This window comes from Cyprinodon tularosa, unplaced genomic scaffold (genome assembly GCF_016077235.1).
Source record: "Cyprinodon tularosa strain WSP-4 unplaced genomic scaffold, ASM1607723v1 ctg643, whole genome shotgun sequence".
Lineage (NCBI taxonomy): Eukaryota > Metazoa > Chordata > Actinopteri > Cyprinodontiformes > Cyprinodontidae > Cyprinodon > Cyprinodon tularosa.
This window is the reverse complement of record NW_024039389.1, coordinates 152,368-173,957: the sequence shown is the minus strand read 5'-3', so window position 1 is coordinate 173,957 and position 21,590 is coordinate 152,368. Positions and strand designations below refer to the sequence as shown.

Genomic DNA, 21,590 nt, shown 5'->3' with positions numbered 1-21,590 from the left:
AATATGTTTTATGAAAATTCACTCTCTTTTGGCCAAGTGAATGTAGAACAAATCGGGATTATGTTTATAATAAGGCTCTACAAAATATTTTTATGTTTTTATATATCAAAGTTTGTAGACATTATAGCTATTCAAGGTTTTAGGAGAATAAATTAGTTATAAAAAATATTGGTTTTAGGTCTATCCAAAAATATATATGAGGAAAAACATATAGATTTTAAATTAATCTAGAATTAAGAAAATAGTACAACCAAAAATACTAAGTTCAATCATTTAATTCAATGCTGTTATTGTACTGCTGATTTGGCCTTTATATTTAAAAGCTGGTTTTATTTTGAAATATGATGTAATCAGCTTCCGGGTGATGCTCCCTTTAAGTGTTTTTGATTAATCGGGGGAACTTGTAAAAGAGCCCTTGGAGCTCATTATTTTTATAAAAAAAAACAAAAAAAAAAACGATATTTCTCTCGATAGTCTACCTTTATTCTTAAATCAGTTCATGGGGATTTATTCTACTCTACCTATTCTTAGCAAACAACATTTTGGAATAACGTTAAACCGTTTAAGTTTAGACAAATGGCAGGACACTTGTGGGTTTATGGTTTAGATGATGTTTATTTGTAATTACTGTTTTTTTTTTTTTTTTTTTAGATCACAGGGCTGCATTTGTAACTGTTGGCTATACTCAGAATATATTTAGCCTTTAAAACTTTAGTTCAGACGTAGAAATGTTTCCAAAATCCTGGTTGTACAGTGTACATTGAACGCACCTTTAAAGGTTGAAAACAATGGCGGACGACTAGATTTAGCGTATTCTTGCATATGGTAAAGCTGTAAATGTATGTGTATTTACAGTCTCTCTCTAATTATCTGGTTATATTTGTAATAATGTTTTAAAGTCCAGTAAAAATAAAGTGGAATATGTTAAGCAAACTTTATTGTGTCGGAAACGTAACACAGGTGCTGATGCTAACTCTAGCTAGCAACGTTCCACCTTTTAACGTTTTAGAGCTATAAAGCAATCATTCATATGTAATATCTGTTTAGATAAGTTCTGTTTATAAGGGACAGTATCCTTCCTTGGTGTCATACCGTAGTAGGTTTGTTTAACCAGTGTTTCACAATAAAAGCCCGGTGTTTTTCTTGCAGAATGGCCTCATTTGGCTGGAAGAGGAAGATTGGGGAGAGGGTTTCAAAGTCAGTGGTTGAGCAGTTTGAGGCCGAAGAGGAGAGAAGTGAAAATAACAGTGAGGTCGATCGGGATGAGGAGGTGGACTGGCTGCACGCCATCAAACGGAAGAAGGAGATCCTGCTGGAGGACTGTGCTGCGAAGAGCAGGAGGCTGAAAGAGGAAGGGACCAGGCTGGCTGAGGAGGGCAGGTGAGGCAACCTGTCAATGTTTTTAAAGCATCACACAGGGATATTGATAGTAAGGAGAAAATTAAACACAAGACCCAAAAATCAGACAAAATTTAGTTTAAATACAATAAAAAAAGTTAAAATAAAAAGCTATTAGAGCCATAACAGTTTACTGTTCCTTTTTGATGAAGAAACAGGGATAATCTCCTAATCCCTTCATATCCTGTTGAAATCGACTTATCAATTGTATTTAAAATCTCTCTTACATCTTTTAGGGTTGTAGCGGCTTACAGATGTTTACCCCAACTAAGAGTTTAAAAGATCCTTTTATTCACTACCAATAAAAACAGGTGCATGCAAATATGGCATTAGTAGGCAAAAGTGACAAAAGTACAAACAGGGAAAATGCCAAAAGTATAACAAAGTGTGATAGGGGTGCAGATCTGTTAGATGTTTAATCCATATGGATGACATCTTTAGAGTACGGTACTATTTATTTTATTACAGTTTATTCTGGTAAGGTTGTCCAGGCGGATTTAGATTTCCAGTTTTTATTTAGGTCTACTAAATTTTGTAAACCATAAAGGTGATGTTTGGTAGAGGAATATGGAATTTGAAGATGGAGTGAATTAAGTGGAATTAAAGGTTATTTTTTAATTTTCTATAGAATTGTTTCTCAGTGCAACAACTTCTTACCAAAACCAAAACATTCTCTCTGAGAAAGCTCTCTATTTGAAAGTGAGGTAAGCTGTGGTATCATTAAATTCTGGGTAAGCAAAAACAAATTAAACTGTGCTTTGTGTGATTTATTAAAGTTTGATTTAGACCACACGTTCCTCTCAAAGCAGTCTTTTTTAATTAAAAATTAATGCAAATTAGAACATATGTGTTACAATAGAAAATAATATAAATGTAATTTAGGATTAAGAAAAAGGTTTAAAAATAATGATGCTTGGTCTTCTTGAGCATTAGAGATTATGGGGTATGTTTAGTCCACAGAATTATTCAGCAAATAAAGGGATTGGATAGTGTCCCTGCAGGATACTAAAGAAGAAGCTGATTGTAAGAACTAAAAAACAAATCTGATAGGGACACATTGCAGTTATGAAATCCTAAAAATAAAGAATATTTGCAATATTCATTTTTATTCCAGCTTTTTCTGAGGAATGTTAAAGCTTTTTTACTTTAATATCTCTGAAGATTGAAAAGAAAACTGATCAACACATTTTTTTTATGTCTAAAAGCCAAATATTTTGCACAACAAAATCTAAAAAAAATGTCCTGTATGTATTACATGTGTTTTTAAAAGATGTAGTAATGAATACACATTTCCCAATGATTCTCCATAATGATTTAACAGGCTCAAAAGTTGCTTGGCATTGCTACCACCAGTTGTCCAGAAGAGGGCAGCATTGCATACAGCTTACATTTCAACTGTCTCACAAAAAAACAAAACTTAAAATGCAAAAAAGCTAAAAATTTGTGTTTGAACAACTAAAGCATTTGTTTTTTCAGTTTTCTAGTGAATAAATGTTGCAATTAAAATTTATGCAAATAATTCTTCATTTTTTTTTTTTATAACTTTGAATAACAAATGTAGAAGTCTCTTGATTGTCGGTGTGATTTTAACATGTTGTACCTGTTGACCTTTTCAATCAAAGCACATAGACAAACCCTGTTTGTGTAGAGGACGTGATGTTGTGGCCTTTAGCTACTGCCTGTAATCCTGTTTTCCTGGAGAAAGTGGATTTTGCTTGGAAATGATGCCATGGTCGTGCCGCGTAATGGGTGCTTAGAGATTTGAGGTGGTGTCTGGTCATGGAGATTGGTGAAGGGGCGTTTTGTCTCTAACAATATTGACCTTTGATTTGAGTTTCTTATTACAGGCGTTTGGATGCTTCAGATGTAACCGACGAGCTCCTCCGTTCTGCCTTTGATCATAGCCTGTTCATTGGTGAAGGTGTGATTCTACCCATGGATGTCTTTACTGCCAACACATTGTCAATATTTTACTAGATTAAATATGACTGTTTTATAACATCTGTTTTTTTTTTATTTGTTGGGCATCGTAAACTTTTAACATAATGCTGTGGAAACCCCCCCCCCCCCCCCCCCCCCCCCCCTCACATTTATAACTTAATATGCTGCCATATATTATTAACATATGATTCACAGCCTTCCTCAATATATTTTTACTGTTTACTCATTTCTTTGACTTACACTTGTCCACCTGTGGGATTTTCTTTCTCGAGATAAAATGGTTTAATTGGTCATTTCTAACATCCTCTGGTTTTGTAAGTTGTTGACATTGTTTTTAAGTTTGAAAAAGTAATTTATTATGATATATATTATTGAATAAATAGATGGGAAGATGTTCTTAATTCAAAAGTCTCGCTTCTGTTTTAAAGACACAACTAAACAAAAATGTTTAAATCATGAATTCGGATTGAGATTCAGAATCTTATCTGATGGTGATTTTTTTTTTTTTTTGTTAAAGCCAAATTTCCTTAATAAGAATGATTTTTTGCTGTATTTACCCCAACATATTCCCAAGCAGCCATATTCTTTTTTTCTACGAGTGTTTGAGAACTTAGCCCCCTTTCTTTTTTTCCAGGCGAGCAACAATGTAAAGCCAAAGGTGAAGAACGCTATTCTGTTCACCGTACTGTGGAATAAATAAAACTGACGCTTTCTTTATGATTCTGTTAAACTGACTTAAATGTTTTCCCCCTCCCCAGGGCTTTGATACCTGTTACCTTGCCCGACTTACATCGTGTGAGAAGCGCTTCTCTTTTCTCAGATTGTTGTATCGAATGGTCCCAACTTTCCATTCCTCTGCTGTTCTCAGCATTTAGACAAACTGCTAAGCTCCTGTTTATCTGTTATCTTAAATTTCACATGTTTTTGTTTACATTGTTAAGAAAAATAGAAGTTATTGCTCTCTTTGCAGTCCTGTTTCTCTAACCCGTCTTTAACCGATAGACAGAGATAGAAAGATTCATCATAGAAGGCTTGTTTGGCTCCTTGGCTCATGTGTCTGATTGCCTAATTTTCTACTTTGCCTCATGCAGTTGAAAGATTTCCACACTTCCTCAGTTCCTTCTTTTCTCAGTTAGCTCTTCTGATAATAACACGACTGGTATATTTCATGATTCATGATTTAAGTCACCCAATCATGATTAACTGCCTCGTTTTGTGGCCTTAATTGCTTTTGAATTTTTAAGGTTCTCCATCTAATGTAATCTGTAAAAGCTGCTGACATGAAATTAGGAAGGTCGAACTTATGACTCCACCTCAGCCTTTGTTCACGGGTTGGGAAACTTGTTTTGAGTCAATATTGACCATGAGGTGACGGTTTTCATAGATTCATGTCAATTTAGCACGTTCAAAGAGTAAATATGTGCTAGAAGAGCAAATGTATGCAAAGCAGTGGTTATAGCTGCTCAGATTGAGAGGAGTTTATGTACCCTATAAACAAATTCATGTAAATCCTCTTTATTTATTTTCTGAGTAGCTCAAATTGAAACCGGTAGTTAACATTAACACCTTGCAGGCTCTGATTTCCAGCCTGTGTTTAACAGCAGGGAGCTTTCTGTTTATTTAAGTCTCTTATGCTGCCAGACCGTTGGACAGGTGCTGTGGAGGAAGCCTGTTGGGTTTTTTTTTTATTCAAAAGGTCCACACAGCAAATTGTTCTGGGAATTGTTTGACTTTTTTAGATCTACCTATGGTCAAGCAGTGAGTTCTTGGAAATCTTGAAGGAGATATAAATGAGGCACAGAATATATATATAAAAAAAAGATCTGCTAAACTGAAACATGACTCAGACAAGTTTAACAAATATCTGTTTGCAGAAATAATCAGGAAAAATCACGTCCTTAAATCCACAAAGCAAACCCTGTTTTAGTTAAATAACTTGTGTAACATCTGTCAGCAATGACTGTATAACTTTACAAAACAAAGTTATGAAAACATAATTTCAGCACCCTGCTGGTGTAGAACAGTCATACTGTAGTTATGAGTAGTCATAACCATGTGTCTGTTTTTTTTAGGCACTGGGAGGCCATAAAGAAGTGGGATGAGGCTATTCAGCTGACTCCAGACAACTCACTGCTGTACGAAATGAAATCTCAGGTATAAAGTTTCTAACTCATTGATTTCTCTGTGATTGCCTTGCAAATTTCTTGTCTATTTTAGATTCTGCCACATCCCAGTAATGATATATGATCGAAATACACAATGAAGATTTAACTACCTTAGTTATTACTTTTTAACCAGCTTTATGTGTTTACCTTTTAATATTCTCCAAGCTTAAGCTGTCAGATCGGTAGGAAAGGCTCTATAAAAAGTTATTGTCCTGCTAGAAGGAGAACCTTTGGCCTCATCCAAAATGTTTTGCACTTTTTAGAAGGTTTTTTTCAGGATTACTAGTTTCTTTCTCTGCTGAAGAACAGTTTCTCACAGCATGATGCTGCCTTCACCATGTGTAACAGTGGAGATGGGGCCTTGAATGCAGATCAGAAAGTTTGCTTCTTATTAAAGGTTCCCTGTCCCTGGGGTGCCACTGAAAGCAGATCATGTAATGTTTTTATCGTCACACAGTAGTAGTATATGAATGTAGGCCTTAAATAGAGCAATAAAGTGGTTATTTGGGCAATAGAACCCGTGTCATGCATGGTTGCTCTTTATCTGGTCACACTACCTTTCAGACCGAGCCTTTTTTCTTTCTGGTGTTCTCTTTATAAAACGGTGAGTCATGCAGTATAAAATGGTGTTTTTCCACCTCCAAAATAAACACTTCATTCTCCAAGGTGTCGTATGAAATCAGATTCTCCTGTGGTTCTGTACTCAAGCTGCAGGTCATGTTGTTTTGATGTTTCAAAGTAAAATTTGATCCACAGTCAGACATGTACGGTTTCACTGGAACTCCACTGGATCCACTTTGCTTCTTAGCAACTGACTTCCTCTCTGAACGATCAGCTGTACTCCATATTGATGAGGACTCCAAGCGTTAATACATAGACCTGCAGCTTATTTTAGATCTTCTGGGGCACTTCAAGGATGCTCCGTGGTTTCCCTGGGTTGAACCACGCTGATTGACTGAAGTGGTTGCGATCAACCGCGGTGGGGATACTCTGCGGACGATCCACAGCATTAACGTTTTCGATAAATCCCTGAAGTTAGTTTGGGTGTTAAGTCATGGACACGTTTGTCACATTGCATCTTAATTAGGGTGCTGTTTTAGGTCTGAGTACATACTGTATGAACATCAGCCTATTTTAGATTTATATACCGGGTATATATTTTTTAGTTATAATGTTTTTGTCCATTACTTAAAATCCAAATCAGGAGGTATTAGTACTATTGTTCTCATATAATTTGTAAATTAAAAACCTGAAACTTCCCCAAACCTGCATGGAAAAGCTTTAAGAAATGTGTTTTTCTTTGCCATCACCTCATGAAGCTGAGGATTAAAGCTGGTTTCTAACAGCCACTCTCCCGGACGCCTCAGTCTTGAATCTATTTCTCCTTCTTATTTCAGTTGCGTGATTAAAAAAGCCAGCATGTCTCTACTCAGCAGAACAGTACTGATGTTCAAGGGTGGAGTCTGGCAAAACTGAGCTCTTCCCGTTATTTATCCATTTACTATAACTAATACAATATAAGCTAACACAATAAACCCTCTCATGGTAACCATCGTCCTTCTCATCACATTGAGTATTCCATGCCTAATATGATATTGTCCATTACAGGAAATTTGAGAAGGAAATCATTAGAGGAGCAGGTCTGGAAAAAACTCTTCCCCAAACAGTTTTCGTGTTTCGATTTTTTTTTTTTTTTTCATCTCATGCCACGAAGACTTTACACACAAACCGTACTCAGATTACTTAGTCTATTACAGGGTTCTTATGTATATGGAGCACAGCTCCTCTTACTCTTCTTGATCATTTTGCATCCATGAAAGGAAAAAAAAAAAAGAGACGACACACTTTAGATCCACATCATTGCTCAGAAGACATGTGCTGATGATGCTAATGCTTTTCTTCCTTTCAATGCTCTGTGCCACCTTAATTTGATAATTATTTAGCCCAGCACATCCGACTTCCTGGGTGTCCAAAGCTGGCATCATCTGTACAAATTTCTCCTCCTTGCAAATGTATCCATCATAAAAGGGACCCTACTTTTTGTTAGTAGTAATTTAAGATATTCTAATTTTGGTGTATTATAACTGGTTTTACTTTGATTTCATAGTAAGCGTAAGTAACACTGATGCAGTAATGGTTGAAAACCATTATATTAGGGTTTAAGTTTTCAATAGGTAATAAAAATATTCTCCGCTGCAATAAAAAAGGAAAAATTAAATGCTACTTTATCTTTACTAAATCATACTAATTTAACACTCAATGTAAAGTTTTATTTCTTCTATAGAATTCTGGACGGGAAAAGCAGCCTTTATGTTTCTAATCAAATACAGTTTCTTAAAGGTATAGTGGAGGATTTTTTTTTTTAAAATGCACATGCACAACCCTGTACCCGCTCCCGAAATGCAATCTCTATTATACGCGGGCGAGAGCATGCAGCAACCTATTTTCTCCTCATGCTTTCTCTGTTTAAAAGTTGCTGTTTGAATCGCTCATACAAGCTTACTTTCCAAAGAAGATTTGTAATTTTTCCCACTATGTCAGACTCTCCACCGGTAAGTGAAAATGGGTTTTGAGCATCTAAGACAGCCTTACTTAAACATATCACCAGAATGATTGACAATTAGGAGGACCACTTATTTTGATGGTCCAACTGGAAAAAGAACATCCTCCACTACACCTTTAATTGATCATCAGCAAATGGAAGCACCTCCATAAAGGGAGGTTTAAACCACATCATAAATGACCAGAGGGAATCCACTGTTCCTCTCAAACAAAATTAGAGAGTTTTCTTAAGGCCACACAATGCCAATTTTCCTAGAAGTTGACATCTCTGTGAATTTCACTTTGGGTCAGAGAAACCATTTCTCAGAGAAACTGTTATAAACCCAAGACCTCCAACGCAGCATCTACAGCTCTCAGTTAGCATGTTAGATCTGAAAAAACTTGACGGGAGAATAGAAAACATCCCTAAAAGACAGAACCCTGTCAGGAAAAAAAAAGCCTCCTCATGATTTCAGTCCACAAAGTTGCACTTAACATTGGTGGCCATGAAGAGCTTTGAAAAGCTGGTACTTGAGCACATTAGCCTTAAAGTTCCTGCAAGGGTTGGGCATGGCTTGAATCTGAATGGTTTTGAATTTTCATTACTTAGTGTTCTTAGGAAGAAGGTTTATAAAGGTCCAAATATTTCAAATGAGCTGGCTAATCAAAGTTCTTTTATATGATTTATATGTTAATTTTATAACAGTTTTACCTTTTTATAAACTTAACTATTAATTTCTGGAAGGTTTATTTTCAACCACTAGAGTTGAACTTGAAAGTTTAGAAAACCTCACATTAAAGAAGATGGTAAATTCACACTAATAACTGAAATATCACAGAACTTAAAAAAGTTATAATAAATAAAAATTAATTTTTTGAGAGATAAATGTTAAATTATCTCTTCAATAGCTTAAGCTTGTTCAAAAATTGCCCATGCAGCAGGTCAATGAACCCTTTAACAATGAAAAATCTACAGAACGACAAAAAAAAAAAGAAAGAAATAAGTTGCTAGTCAAAGTCCAGACTTTAGTATGATTGAGATACTGTGTTGGGATGTTAAGAAGACTGCATGAACTCAGTGAACTGGAAATGTGTTGCAAAGAAGAGGGGCTCCCAGTCCCTCCGGGGTGATGCAAGACACTGATAAAAGTTTTGCAGACTGCTTTAGGATCGTTGCTACTAAAGGTCGTTTCACAAGCCGTTAAATCAGGTGCTGTACTTATATTTTCAAACACAGCCTTTGCATTTTAGCTTTATCTTTGTTTGATTTATTATAAATGAGTGAAATCTGTTTTATGCTTTTGTACACCTGAGAGCAAAATGTTTTAGATTCTGGGAAGAGCTGTAGGGATAAAATATCACAGATGAAAAAGTAGCAGGTAAGCTCATACCAAAGTGTGTTTAATAGATTTAAGAGGGGAATGAGTTCACTTCAACCAGGATACATGTGAGGTCGGGTCACAGAGATTTAAGGGAAAACTGAAGCTGCTGCTTTCCACAGTGCTCCTTAAGTTCATGTGTAAAATTATAAACCTTAAAGAGAATGAATAATTAACACTTTTACAAATATCTACTGCTAATACCTTCAAGTTTACTGGGGAAAAAAAGCTATTTAAATTGTATTGGACCCTTTCTAATCTAACAGAACACATTTAGGGAAGTAAATACTAACCAACTTTATTGCACTTAAAACTTTCAATATTGTATGTGTTACATTTTATAGTAGGTGTGTAAAATAGACAGCTAAAATCATTTAAAGGAACTGATCTAAAAGACGATACACAAATTTCAATTCTTAGAAAATGACATTTTTATTCTATTTTGGCAAAATGTAGAAGTAATTGTATACACACACATATATATATATATATATATATATATATATATATATATATATATATATATATATATATATATATATATATATATATATATATAAACAAGGGGTAAATATTCGGATTTTATGTTTATTAGTTAATCAGTTTTAGATATCTAACAACTCAAATAAATCCTGTTTACCACAGGATTTGTATTTGTTTCTTTTAAGGATGAACAAATTCCGCAGTTTGATTGTAACATATGATGCATACTCTAAGCTGAAACACACATTTTAAATAAAAAACTTTACTATGTTTAATAACTGGTTGGTCTTAATCGGTGGCTGACAGCAAAGACATTTCAAACCATATGCGGTCAGTGAATGCAGTCTACTTAGCGCTACCAGGTCACACTGATAACACACTTTCAAGTAGATAATGTTTCTGAGGAAGCTATTTTCGGTAACAGTTGATTGGTCAGAATGCACTCAATGGAAGCACATGGATTAAGGAATACAGTGAAAACACTTTTCTTTATGTAGAGACATTTGTTTGTGTCTGCGGCTGTGAGTGAGAGAAGAAAAGAGAATGGCATCATTTTAATCTATCATTGTTTTATCTCATAACGGCTATATTTGACCTGTTTGACAATTCATCCTCTGTAATGAGACATTGCCGATTTGGAAATGTTGGCAGCCTTTATAAAAACCGCCGCCAATCCACAGACTGTCTTACAAGGTTATCAGTAGCCTATTTTAGCATATCAGTATTTTATGCTGTGATGAAGGCCGTCTCTCTATCAACCTGTATAATGCAGCCGAAAATTCCCAGAGGCATACAGGGCATATGTTTTTAATATACAGGTAAAAGCCAGTAAATTAGAATATTTTGAAAAACTTGATTTATTTCAGTAATTGCATTCAAAATGTGTAACTTGTACATTATATTTATTCATTGCACACAGACTGATGCATTCAAATGTTTATTTCATTTAATTTTGATGATTTGAAGTGGCAACAAATAAAAATCCAAAATTCCATGTGTCACAAAAATTAGAATATTGTGTAAGGGTTAAATTTTGAAAACACCTGGTGCCACAAACTAATCAGCTGATTAACTCAAAACACCTGCAAGGGCTTTAAATGGTCTCTCAGTCCAGTTCTGAAGCCTACACAAACATGGGGAAGACCTCAGATTTGACAGCTGTCCAAAAGGCGACCATCGATACATTGCACAAGGAGGGAAAGACACAAAAGGTTATTGCTGAAGAGGCTGGCTGTTCTCAGAGCTCTGTGTCCAAACACATTAATAGAGAGGCAAAGGGAAGGAAAAACTGTGGTCAGAAAAAGTGTACAAGCAATAGGGATCACCGCTCTCTAGTCAAGATTGTGAAAAAAAAAACCATTCAAAAATGTGGGGGAGATTGACAAGGAGTGGACAGCTGCTGGAGTCAGTGCTTCAAGATCCACCACCAAGAGACGCTTGAAAGACATGGGTTTCAATTGCCGCATACCTCGTGTCAAGCCACTGTTGACCAAGAAACAGCGCGAAAAGCGTCTCACCTGGGCTAAGGAAAAAAAGAGCTGGACTGCTGCTGAGTGGTCCAAAGTCATGTTTTCTGACCAAAGCAAATTTTGCATTTCCTTTGGAAATGGAGGTCCCAGAGTCTGGAGGAAGACAGGAGAGGCACAGGTTCCACGTTGCCTGAAGTCTAGTGTAAAGTTTCCACCATCAGTGATGGTTTGGGGTGCCATGTCATCTGCTGGTGTCGGTCCACTCTGTTTCCTGAGATCCAGGGTCAACGCAGCCGTCTACCAGCAAGTTTTAGAGCACTTCATGCTTCCTGCTGTTGACCTGCTCTATGGAGATGGAGATTTCAGGTTCCAACAGGACTTGGCGCCTGCACACAGCGCAAAATCTACCTGTGCCTGGTTTATGGACCATGGTATTTCTGTTCTAAATTGGCCAGCCAACTCCCCTGACCTTAGCCCCATAGAAAATCTGTGGGGTATTGTGAAAAGGAAGATGCAGAATGCCAGACCCAAAAACGCAGAAGAGTTGAAGGCCACTATCAGAGCAACCTGGGCTCTCATAACACCTGAGCAGTGCCAGAAACTCATCGACTCCATGCCACGCCACATAAATGCAGTAATTGAGGCAAAAGGAGCTCCAACCGAGTATTGAGAATTGTACATGCTCATATTTTTCATTTTCATACTTTTCAGTTGGCCAACATTTCTAAAAATCCCTTTTTTGTATTAGCCTTAAGTAATATTCTAATTTTGTGACACACGGAATTTTGGATTTTCATTTGTTGCCACTTCAAATCATCAAAATTAAATGAAATAAACATTTGAATGCATCAGTCTGTGTGCAATGAATAAATATAATGTACAAGTTACACCTTTTAAATGCAATTACCGAAATATATCAAGTTTTTTGAAATATTCTAATTTACTGGCTTTTACCTGTAATAATATACTAAGTTAAACAAAATGCAACCCAAATAATCTAATATATAAACATTACATGCATTTCTTTATTATTAGTAGGCCCCCAACCACCATTGGCCAAGTGTTTTAGTCCATATACTTAATCTAATAGGTGCGACTGCTGGCAGCTCTGTGAATCAGTTAGCAACAAGCTCACTTAATGAGAAAACCAGAGCGTTATGAAGTGGAGGAAACTGGGCCAATGTGTCAGTAAGTCATTTATTCCACCATTTGCTCAATGAGTAATAAGCCATAACACCAAAGGAGCATTCTAGCCAAGCAAATAGCCCAGCTTATGATGGTTTACAAGCGCTAACGAGTTTGTAGTACAGAAGGACTGACACGGAGGGGGACAGGGGCGAGCAAGGAGGGAAAAGAGAGGAAGGGATGAGAAAAAAGTCAGATCTCTTATAGGACTTGATGAGGAAAAAAGAGAAGAGGGAAAAATAAAAATGTCTGTCAGGATTTTTATGTCAAATATAATCCTAAATATCAATTTACTGACATTTTAGATGTGTATCTATGGAGTTTCTTAAGTCCAATGACCCTAAAGAAGCAAATTTTTCCTTTGTAAATTCTGTCATGAGGGTCATTGCAACCTAACCTTGCACTGCAGGCTGGATTGTTGTGAGATCTGAATTTTCAGTCTCACAACAAATCCATCTAGAAAGACTCCTGCTAATGCGTCCATCTCGTAACCACCAACTTTTAACGTTGCACTCAACTCAACTCAGTTCTACACATATCAATCTGGCTACTTCCAGGTTAATTGCCAGGATACAGGCTTAAATCGGAAGAAAACCAGACTTTAGTTTTCCTGTAGCTGTTTCCACTCCCATCCGGAAGTCTTTGCCAATTCTGTCAGCTTGCAGCACAGAAATCCTTCCTATTTAAGCCGATTTTCAAGAACCACATTTGTTTTTGTTTTTTCTGTGTAAGGAATGGGTCCTTACTGTTTTGTTTTTTTTTCTAAGGTGGCTTACAGACTGAACTTGAGTTTGTCTCAGCTAGACAAATGACATACAGTAGATATTTTAATAAACAGGTAGCTAAAACATTTTATTTTATTTGTAGGCCTACAGTTATAATCTATAAATTAAAAAGTAAGTGCTATGCACTTAGCCATATTTTCAGGTGTAGCTGTGATGTCTTTTACATCTTTTGTTAACACTTAAGTAAGTATTTATATATTTGAGGAGTAGTTTTATGTTTAACTATTCTTGAAAACATTTATTTTATAGTTTTTCTTTTATTTACTTCAAAAAAATCTATTTCTTTTTATGCTGCTATGGTAAACTATGGTGGAAATTAGTGCAGGCTGTCGATAAATTTGGTTATTTTTTATAATAAAAGGGCCACCTGGTATGATATTTAACACTGCTAGGTGAACACAGAACACATGTATACTAGAATTGCCAACTTCAGTATAATTTATTCTGCCTTTGTGATGTACTCTCTACTGGGAAAATAGACAGAAACACTTAAATAAAAGCCAAATAACAGTATTCCTTCAAAAATGAAGATATTAATAGTTTAGCTCTATCCATCATCTTTATCAGGAGGTTAAAAGCACCATGATGTATTGTCTATGATATGGCATCCACTGAAGCCTGGTTTAAGCCTGGTACCATGTATGCTTCCTGCAGGTGCTGACCATTCTGCATGAAGTGTTTCCAGCAGTGAAAGCGGCAGAGCTGGCTGTGAAGTTCAAGCCATTGTTCTGGGAGGGCTGGCAGACTTTGGGCCGAGCGCAGCTCAACCTGGGAGAGGTAGACTTGGTGAGTAAGGTGGTGTTTCTAAGAGCATAAAAGGTTTGGTCACTGACTGCAAATGCTAAACAAGTACACTACATATTTGTTAAGACAGTTTTCTGTACAAAGACTTTGGAAACGAGGCCTTTTAGGGAACAAGCAGCTTGGATGAAGCACTTCTCTGTCACCGTTTCAGGTCATTATCTATCTGTATGGCGGAAGCAGCACATTAAAAGCCACGGTGTAAATAGATGAGAAATAGCTTTAAAAAATTTGTAACTAATTCAGTTGTAACTAAATTGCTTCCAGGCTTACTGGGAGTGTTTTTATTTTGTCATAATCATCTTGCATATCCTCAAAAATCCTGTTGTAAGTCAAACATGTAGGTTGTTTTTTGAGTCTCAGCTTGGAGAACATTTCCTTATTCTAGCAAACAATAACAATTACATTTTATGGCTTTAGGCTTTAACCTTTATACCAAAACCAGTTTAGAGGAGAGGAGAGGAGAGGAGAGGAGAGGAGAGGAGAGGAGAGGAGAGGAGAGGAGAGGAGAGGAGAGGAGAGGAGAGGAGAGGAGAGGAGAGGAGAGGAGAGGAGAGGAGAGGAGAGGAGAGGAGAGGAGAGGAGAGGAGAGGAGAGGAGAGGAGAGGAGAGGAGAATTTGGAGAATTTGGAGAATTTGGAGAATTTGGAGAATTTGGAGAATTTTGATTTTGTAGGGATCAGGAATGATTTTAAACCTAATAGCTGCCTGCATGGAAGATCTCTGATAGTGCTCCTATAGTTGACCAAGGGTGCAGCAGTCATATATTAAAGGCGTTCTCTAACTATTCAGCAGTTTCATGTATAAGATGGGAGACATTTCCCACCCTAGCTGTTATTTCCCAGGTCACAGGAGGAATTACGAGCAGTTCAAGATTATGCATCTTTTTTTCTGTCCATGATGATGCTTAATGGAATCACTGTATCAGTTAACCTTCCATCTGTCCATCTATCCATCCATTTGCTTAGTTTGTAGGTCGATTTTTGTGTTTATAAATGTAAATGTCTTTATTTTAAATTCACTTTCTGCATTTAACCCATCCCCTTGTGGAGCAGTGGGCTGCCATCGTGTGGCGCTGGGGGAGCAGTGTGGGGTTAAGGGTTTTGCTCAGGAATCCAGAGATGAGGCTGTGAGGATCGAACCGGCTACTTGCAACCTTCTTGGAGCACAAGCACACTGCTCTAAACACTCGGGCAACACTCCCCACAGGTTTTAAAAATTGGATTAGGAACTTAAACGTAAGAAAAAAAGGAACTAGCCTATACGGCACTTCAAAAATGACTGTATTTACTAGTTTGTTTATTTTTGAAGCTTCCAGCCTTCAGGCTTATGCTCCTCATATGAAGCACACCCAGGTGCCTGTGGCTGAGATGATTGACTAAATTGCCCCATAACACGCCAGGACTTGTGTGATTGAAACCTGTGGATCAGTTACTTTGTTGGCTCTCTGAAAGCTAAGCATTCTGGGTTTAAGGTAGAATCCCTTCCAGTTGATCTCGCTCATGCATGCCTTAAAGCTGGAGACCTGTCCAACAGCACCAAAAACAACAATGGGAAGTGTTGAAAGTTACCTAAGCACAAAGTAAACTAAATATAGACACGCCTTCTTGTATAATGAAGCCCTTAGCAATGACAAAACAAATCCTATTTTTAGTGCAACTTGTTCTATCCCGTTTTAAAGTGTGTGTACCAACATGTTCAGGTTGTGCCTGTTTGGAAATTCGGTTGATCCTCATTTTTGCTTTAATCCAACTGTTCTGTTTTATTTTTATTTATTTTTTATTTCAAGTAAATTTATTTCACGGTTATAGAAACAGTGCAGAAAAAATATCAAAACAAAGCTTGTAATGCTATTTTGCCCCTAATTCACCAGGGTATTACAAAATTTACAATTTCTGGTATGAATTGGCTTGCACAGATTTTTTTAAAGGGCAATGGCGGAAAAAAGGGCACTTATAGTGCACATATAGTCCCTTATCACTCTAGAGGACACTTTAGCTTTCCCCTTGGCTTCCAAGAGGGCAATTTAATACACACTTTGGCTATAGAGAGGACACTGAAGACAAAACGCCCATTTTGGCTCTCAAAGGAGCATTTTAATGTATCTTTTGGGTCCTGAAAGGACATCATAGCACACATTTTTATGCTCCCAATATGGCTCTTTAGTAAGTGTTTTGGCTTAGGGCACTTTGTCACGCACTTTGACTCCTCAGAGGGCACTTTAGCACACGTTTTGGCTATAGAGAGGACACTGAAACGCCCGTTTTGGCTCTCAAAGGAGCATTTTGATGTATCTTTTGGGTCCTGAAAGGACACCATAGCACACATTTTTGCTCCCAATATGGCTCTTTAGTAGGTGTTTTGGCTCAGGCCAATTTGTCACATACTTTGACTCCTCAGAGGGCACTTTAGCACACGTTTTGTCTCTCGATAGGGCACTTTAACAAACTTTATGGTTCCCTAAATGGCACTTTAGAACATGTTTTGGCTCCTGAGAGGACACTTAAACACGCATTTTGGCTCCAGAAATGGCTTATAATTTATGTTTGCATGTTTGTTTGTGGGCTGCATATTGATGCAGTTGGTAGCACGGATGCTTTGGAGCAAGAAGGTTCTAAGTTCGATTCCCAGTCCGGGTCTTTCTGCATGTTCTTCCTGTGAATGTGTGGGTTCTCTCCCGGTACTCCGGCTTCCTTTCATAGTCCAAAAACATGACTGTTAGGTTAATTGGCTCCCTAAATTCTCCTTAGGTGTGAGTGTGTTTGTAAATGGTTGTTTGTCCAGTTTGTCTCTGTGTTGCCCTGCAATAGACTGGCTACCTGTCCAGGGTGTACCCTGCCTTTTTCCCGTAGACAGCTGAAGATAGGCACCAGCACCCCTAGCAATCCAAGCAGTGTGACGGAAAATGGATGGATGTTTCTTTGTTTCCTGCATGTCCCCTTTTCTTTCCACTAAAAAGTCACGGTGCCAAATGATTTCAGTCTTTTGTATTAGTCTTTACCCACCCATCCCTTTATCCTTTAATGTGAGTGTTATTATTGAGATAAAAAAAAACAAAAAAAACAAAACAGGGATGGAATTGGTTTTATCTCGACAGCTGCAGCGCAGAAGTATTTTGGATTCAAATTTAATGCCACAGTTATAGTTTATCTCTAAAATCTCTGAGACAATTTATCATTCAACAAATGTTGCCATCATGATTAGCCTAGAGGTCGATTTATTCCAATGTTTTCCTCCAGAACATATTTTTTATAACGATTCAAATCACTTATTTGATATACAAAATAAGACAGTATGTCTAATCCTGTTGATTACAGTACAGTCAGGTGACAGTCAGTCAGTCACCCCTAACAACAGTTAGTTTGGCAATGTGAACATTTATTTTTGCATATCCAAGTTAATATATTAGAAGAATTTTCATCTGCTTATATTTTATCTTCCAGGTTAGTCACTTATATTACAGTTTATTTTAACTGAAGTTTCAGTTGGGAATCAAAAAGCTGTAAAATGGAGCAAATTTTGGTTTTAATGGGTTCATTGGTGTCGGATTTGTTTCAGTTCTTTGGAAGTGGAAAGTAGAAGCACTGTGAGGATGAAAGCCTATGTGAGGCTTCTACAGTCTGCCTGCACTTAGCCATAGGTAGCCTGTCTCTGGGTTGTTTTTTCTAAACTAAACAAAGTTATTTAGATAAAGCTTTGTGTTTAAACTAGGCATCTTTAAAAGTTTGAATAGAAGTCCCTAAATAAATTTTTTGGGAAGTGAATTTAGCATGTCCTTTCATATGTAAATCAACGTGTTATCAATAAAATCAGGATTATTAGTGTTGGACTGAGAAATCAGCTGATAACTGGAATTAATATTTATCCTCATCAAGTCTGATTAGTTGGTATGAAACTTAATACAGTTCACTCAAATTATACAGTTTCTTCTAGATCAGGCTAAAGAAAATACTCTTTAGTAAGGAAGTTGTTATTGACAGAAGACTGAAAGTTATATATTTTCACTAATAGAGTTGTTTAAAAGTTGGACATTGTTATCTCTGTCCATACTTGTTCATCCAGGCTGCAAAAAAATGTAAATTAAATGGAGAAAACCTAATGGAAGACAACAGGAACATTGTTTTTTATTATTTTCAGCCTTTAACTGATGTTTCTTATTAAGCATGATGGATTTGTTTGCATTTTGGACCAAGATCGCATCAATTCAAAACTTTTTACCACTTGAGCCAAAATTAGGATGTTGAAAGTATTTAAAGCCCCAAAAAATTGTGAACCTTTGTGTCTTTAGGTCAGATGTGTCCTAACTCGATCCTCTGCTGCTGTCCTGCAGGTTTTTGAGGTTTCCTGCTTCAGCACAGCTTATTTCCATTGATAGCAACAGGCTTCTATATCTGACATTCGTCCAAACCAGCTGTGCTGAAACCAAGAACCATGAAAACCTGTAGGACAGTGGCACTCGAGGACAGTCTTTTGGACATGCCTGCTCTAGGTGTTTAAAAAAAGGGTAAACATCTGATATTTTAGTGATAAAAGTGATGAAAGGATCGGCACGGTGAAATAGTGGTTAGCAGTCTTGCCGCACTGCAAGAAGTTCACAGGTCTGCCTGATCTGTGACACTTTGTTGTATGTTCTCTGTATGTATAATGACAAATAAAGCATCTTATCTATCTTATCTATATATGATTGTAAAGCTAAATCTTAAAGAACATTACATAAATGTTTCTCTTAATGGGAAGTTTAATTCTTTTTACACACTTTTTTTTTCTTTCTATGCTGTACAACAAGGGAGTTGAGTCATTGTTATTTGCCAAACATTAACTGTATTTTGCAAATTCTGAAGATCTAACCCTTAGAAATAAACAAAATCTATCAGCACAAGTTTTTCATGCAGATGGACAAAACTGGTACAATTCTCAAACTGTAGTTTAGCAGAATCACTGAAAGGGCTGTTAATGGCCCTTGGATCACACTTTGGATGCCCTGACCGAGATTCTCTTTACAGAATATATTTTTAAACCCTTATGAAGCGACAGTAAAATTCTGATTCCAAATGTGATCTTCAGATTTTCTATTATATTCCAGAAAGGTTAAAACAATATTTTGAGCACAAAACTAGACCGATATTAATGAACATTTCAATGCTAATGTGGCTAATTATCATTTGTTGTCTGTTTTTGTTTCTTGCTTATAGCAGGAAGGCTTAAAAAATATAAAAGAATGATGGATTGGTGCCTCTCTAAAAAAATGCTTCTTCCAATTTCCTTTTAAGAGAGAATCAAAAACCTGGGATGCATCTGTCATTTTAAAGTCTACTTTTGCCCCAACTCCCCTCAGGTTTATTGAAGGTCAGCTTATTTAAAAAGCTGAAATCTGCTGTAAACCACCAGCCTTCTCCCCATTTTCCACTCCTTTAACTGAGGTAATTGACAAGTCTCTATTTGTCTGACTTGATTTGTTAGATCGTTAGTCTACTTTATTAGCTTGTAGGATTCAATTTATTTTACCATTTCACAGCAGTCAAGTGGTCATTCATCAAGGAGGACACCTGTGTGTGTTCACATCCACAAGATGTTTTTTTGTTAAGTGGAACCATAAGTTTCAAAGCAATCTCCAATTCATCCGTCAGCACAGAGAGATTGATCTGCTGTTCTTAAAATGCTATGGCTGTCAAGTGTAGTAGAAGGGTTGTCATATTCTCAGAAATGCTGAATGTGCTCCAAGCTGTCTTACTGTTTGTCTGCTGAAGTCACCATTAAACCTGATATATAAAGACTTCCCACTCATCTGTTTCCACATTTTTATCCTCTCCTCTCTCCCCCCAGGCTGTGAGGTCCTTCCAGATTGCCATCCACTTGTGTCCCTCAGAGCGTAGCCTGTGGCAGGAGGATTTGAAATGGGCATGGACCTTACAGAAGCAGCAGTTGGCCACCAAAGAGAAGATTAGACAAGAGGAGGAGACCAAAAAGCAGGTTCTTAATGCCCCTGAGCTGGAGCAGGACTACGACTTTGAGTCAGATGAAGTCCTAGCTGCCTGTGTGGCCGTCGCTGAGAGACAAACGCACTACGAGGAGTTGAGGAGGACCAGCGTGGTCATCGATGCTGAGGGGAATGTACGAAGTGTAGTGAGTGGGGAAGAGGGATCACAGGATGCAGATACACCAGCAAAGGAGGAGTTTGTTAAAGCAAGAGGACTCTGAACTGCTCTCATGTTGAACTGATTATTGTGGGCAAAGCATAAAGCTAACATTAGGAGAAATAAAGCAGAAGTCATAGTTATTGCAACTCTTTGTGTGTAGCGTTCCCATCCTTTTACCATCAAAAATACTACAATGAGACTGCTGAGTTTTTGTGCTTATTATGAGTCATAGGGCTGGTATTGATCGAGGCAGGATCAGCCGCCAGAGTTATGTTTCAGTTAACGTCAATGTTCAGCAAGCAGCCCCTGCTTCAATTTATCCAGATCCAGAATGGATCCAGATGCCCCACAGTTTCACAACTTCCCACTTTCTGTCATGTTACAATCTACTCTAATGTATTTTATCAGAGGTTTATTTTTGTGGGGGAGCACAACAGAGTATCTTTGTTCAATCATACATGGTTGCAATTGTATGAATTTCAATGAGAGAAATGGACTCTATCCATCGCTGAACCATCCTTCCATCACTGGAATTCCAGCTGCCAATCTGGACAGCTTTCCATTAAGGGTCCAGTTATCTTTGTAAACAGAGTCCTGATCAATCAGGTTGGATAGTATCTGTGACCATTAATTGTAGCTGTTTGCCACATCTACATTGGATTTATGTCTGAACTTCATCTGCAGCATGAATTTGCTCTGATCACATCTGTTCTGTTGCAACTTTTGCTGAGTATCTTAGGTTTTTCATCAGCAGGAAGACAAATCACCCTGTTTTTAACTTAACCAGTCTTTCATCATCTCTGGCAATCTTCCACAATGCTGCCATGATTCTGTTTTATGAAGATGATGCTTTCATGGTGACCAAACACAGTTTTCCACATTTTTGCTATTTCATCAAGTTTGATCAATAATTGTCTCAACTTCTTTATACATCAGCTCTATTTATTTAGAGATTAACCTACTTTTGGATGGACTCTGTTTACTAGATAATGGACGTTTATTGGCAGCTGTTGTCACTGTAGTAGATTTTAGGGTATTGGGGTAAAACAAGAATGTAAATATACACACATTTCAAGGATTTTCTGTTGGTTTATCACAAAACCCTTTGTAAAATACATACAAGTTTGTCTTTTTATTGTCATAACATGTGGAAATGTTCAAAAGGGAATGATTACTTTACAAATACACCAAATTCAGTGTTTTATTCTGAAATGGGATTATTATGGTAAAATGGTACCTACAAATGTTTGGACTTCCAGATAAAATAAAGGACTTATATATATACACTCACCGGCCACTTTATTAG

General features: G+C 37.0%; 1 protein-coding gene across 1 annotated transcript; it reads left to right on the top strand.

Annotated features, from left to right (window-relative positions):
* The first annotated feature begins 731 nt into the window (after nt 1-731).
* Nucleotides 732-20,404, top strand: ttc33 (tetratricopeptide repeat domain 33). The gene is made up of 5 exons (XM_038308695.1): nt 732-839; nt 1,150-1,380; nt 5,412-5,493; nt 14,001-14,132; nt 19,971-20,404. Exons 2-5 carry the CDS (start codon nt 1,151-1,153, stop codon nt 20,343-20,345), a joined length of 819 nt encoding a protein of 272 aa, XP_038164623.1. The 5' UTR covers nt 732-839; nt 1,150; the 3' UTR covers nt 20,346-20,404.
* The last annotated feature ends 1,186 nt before the right edge of the window (nt 20,405-21,590 follow it).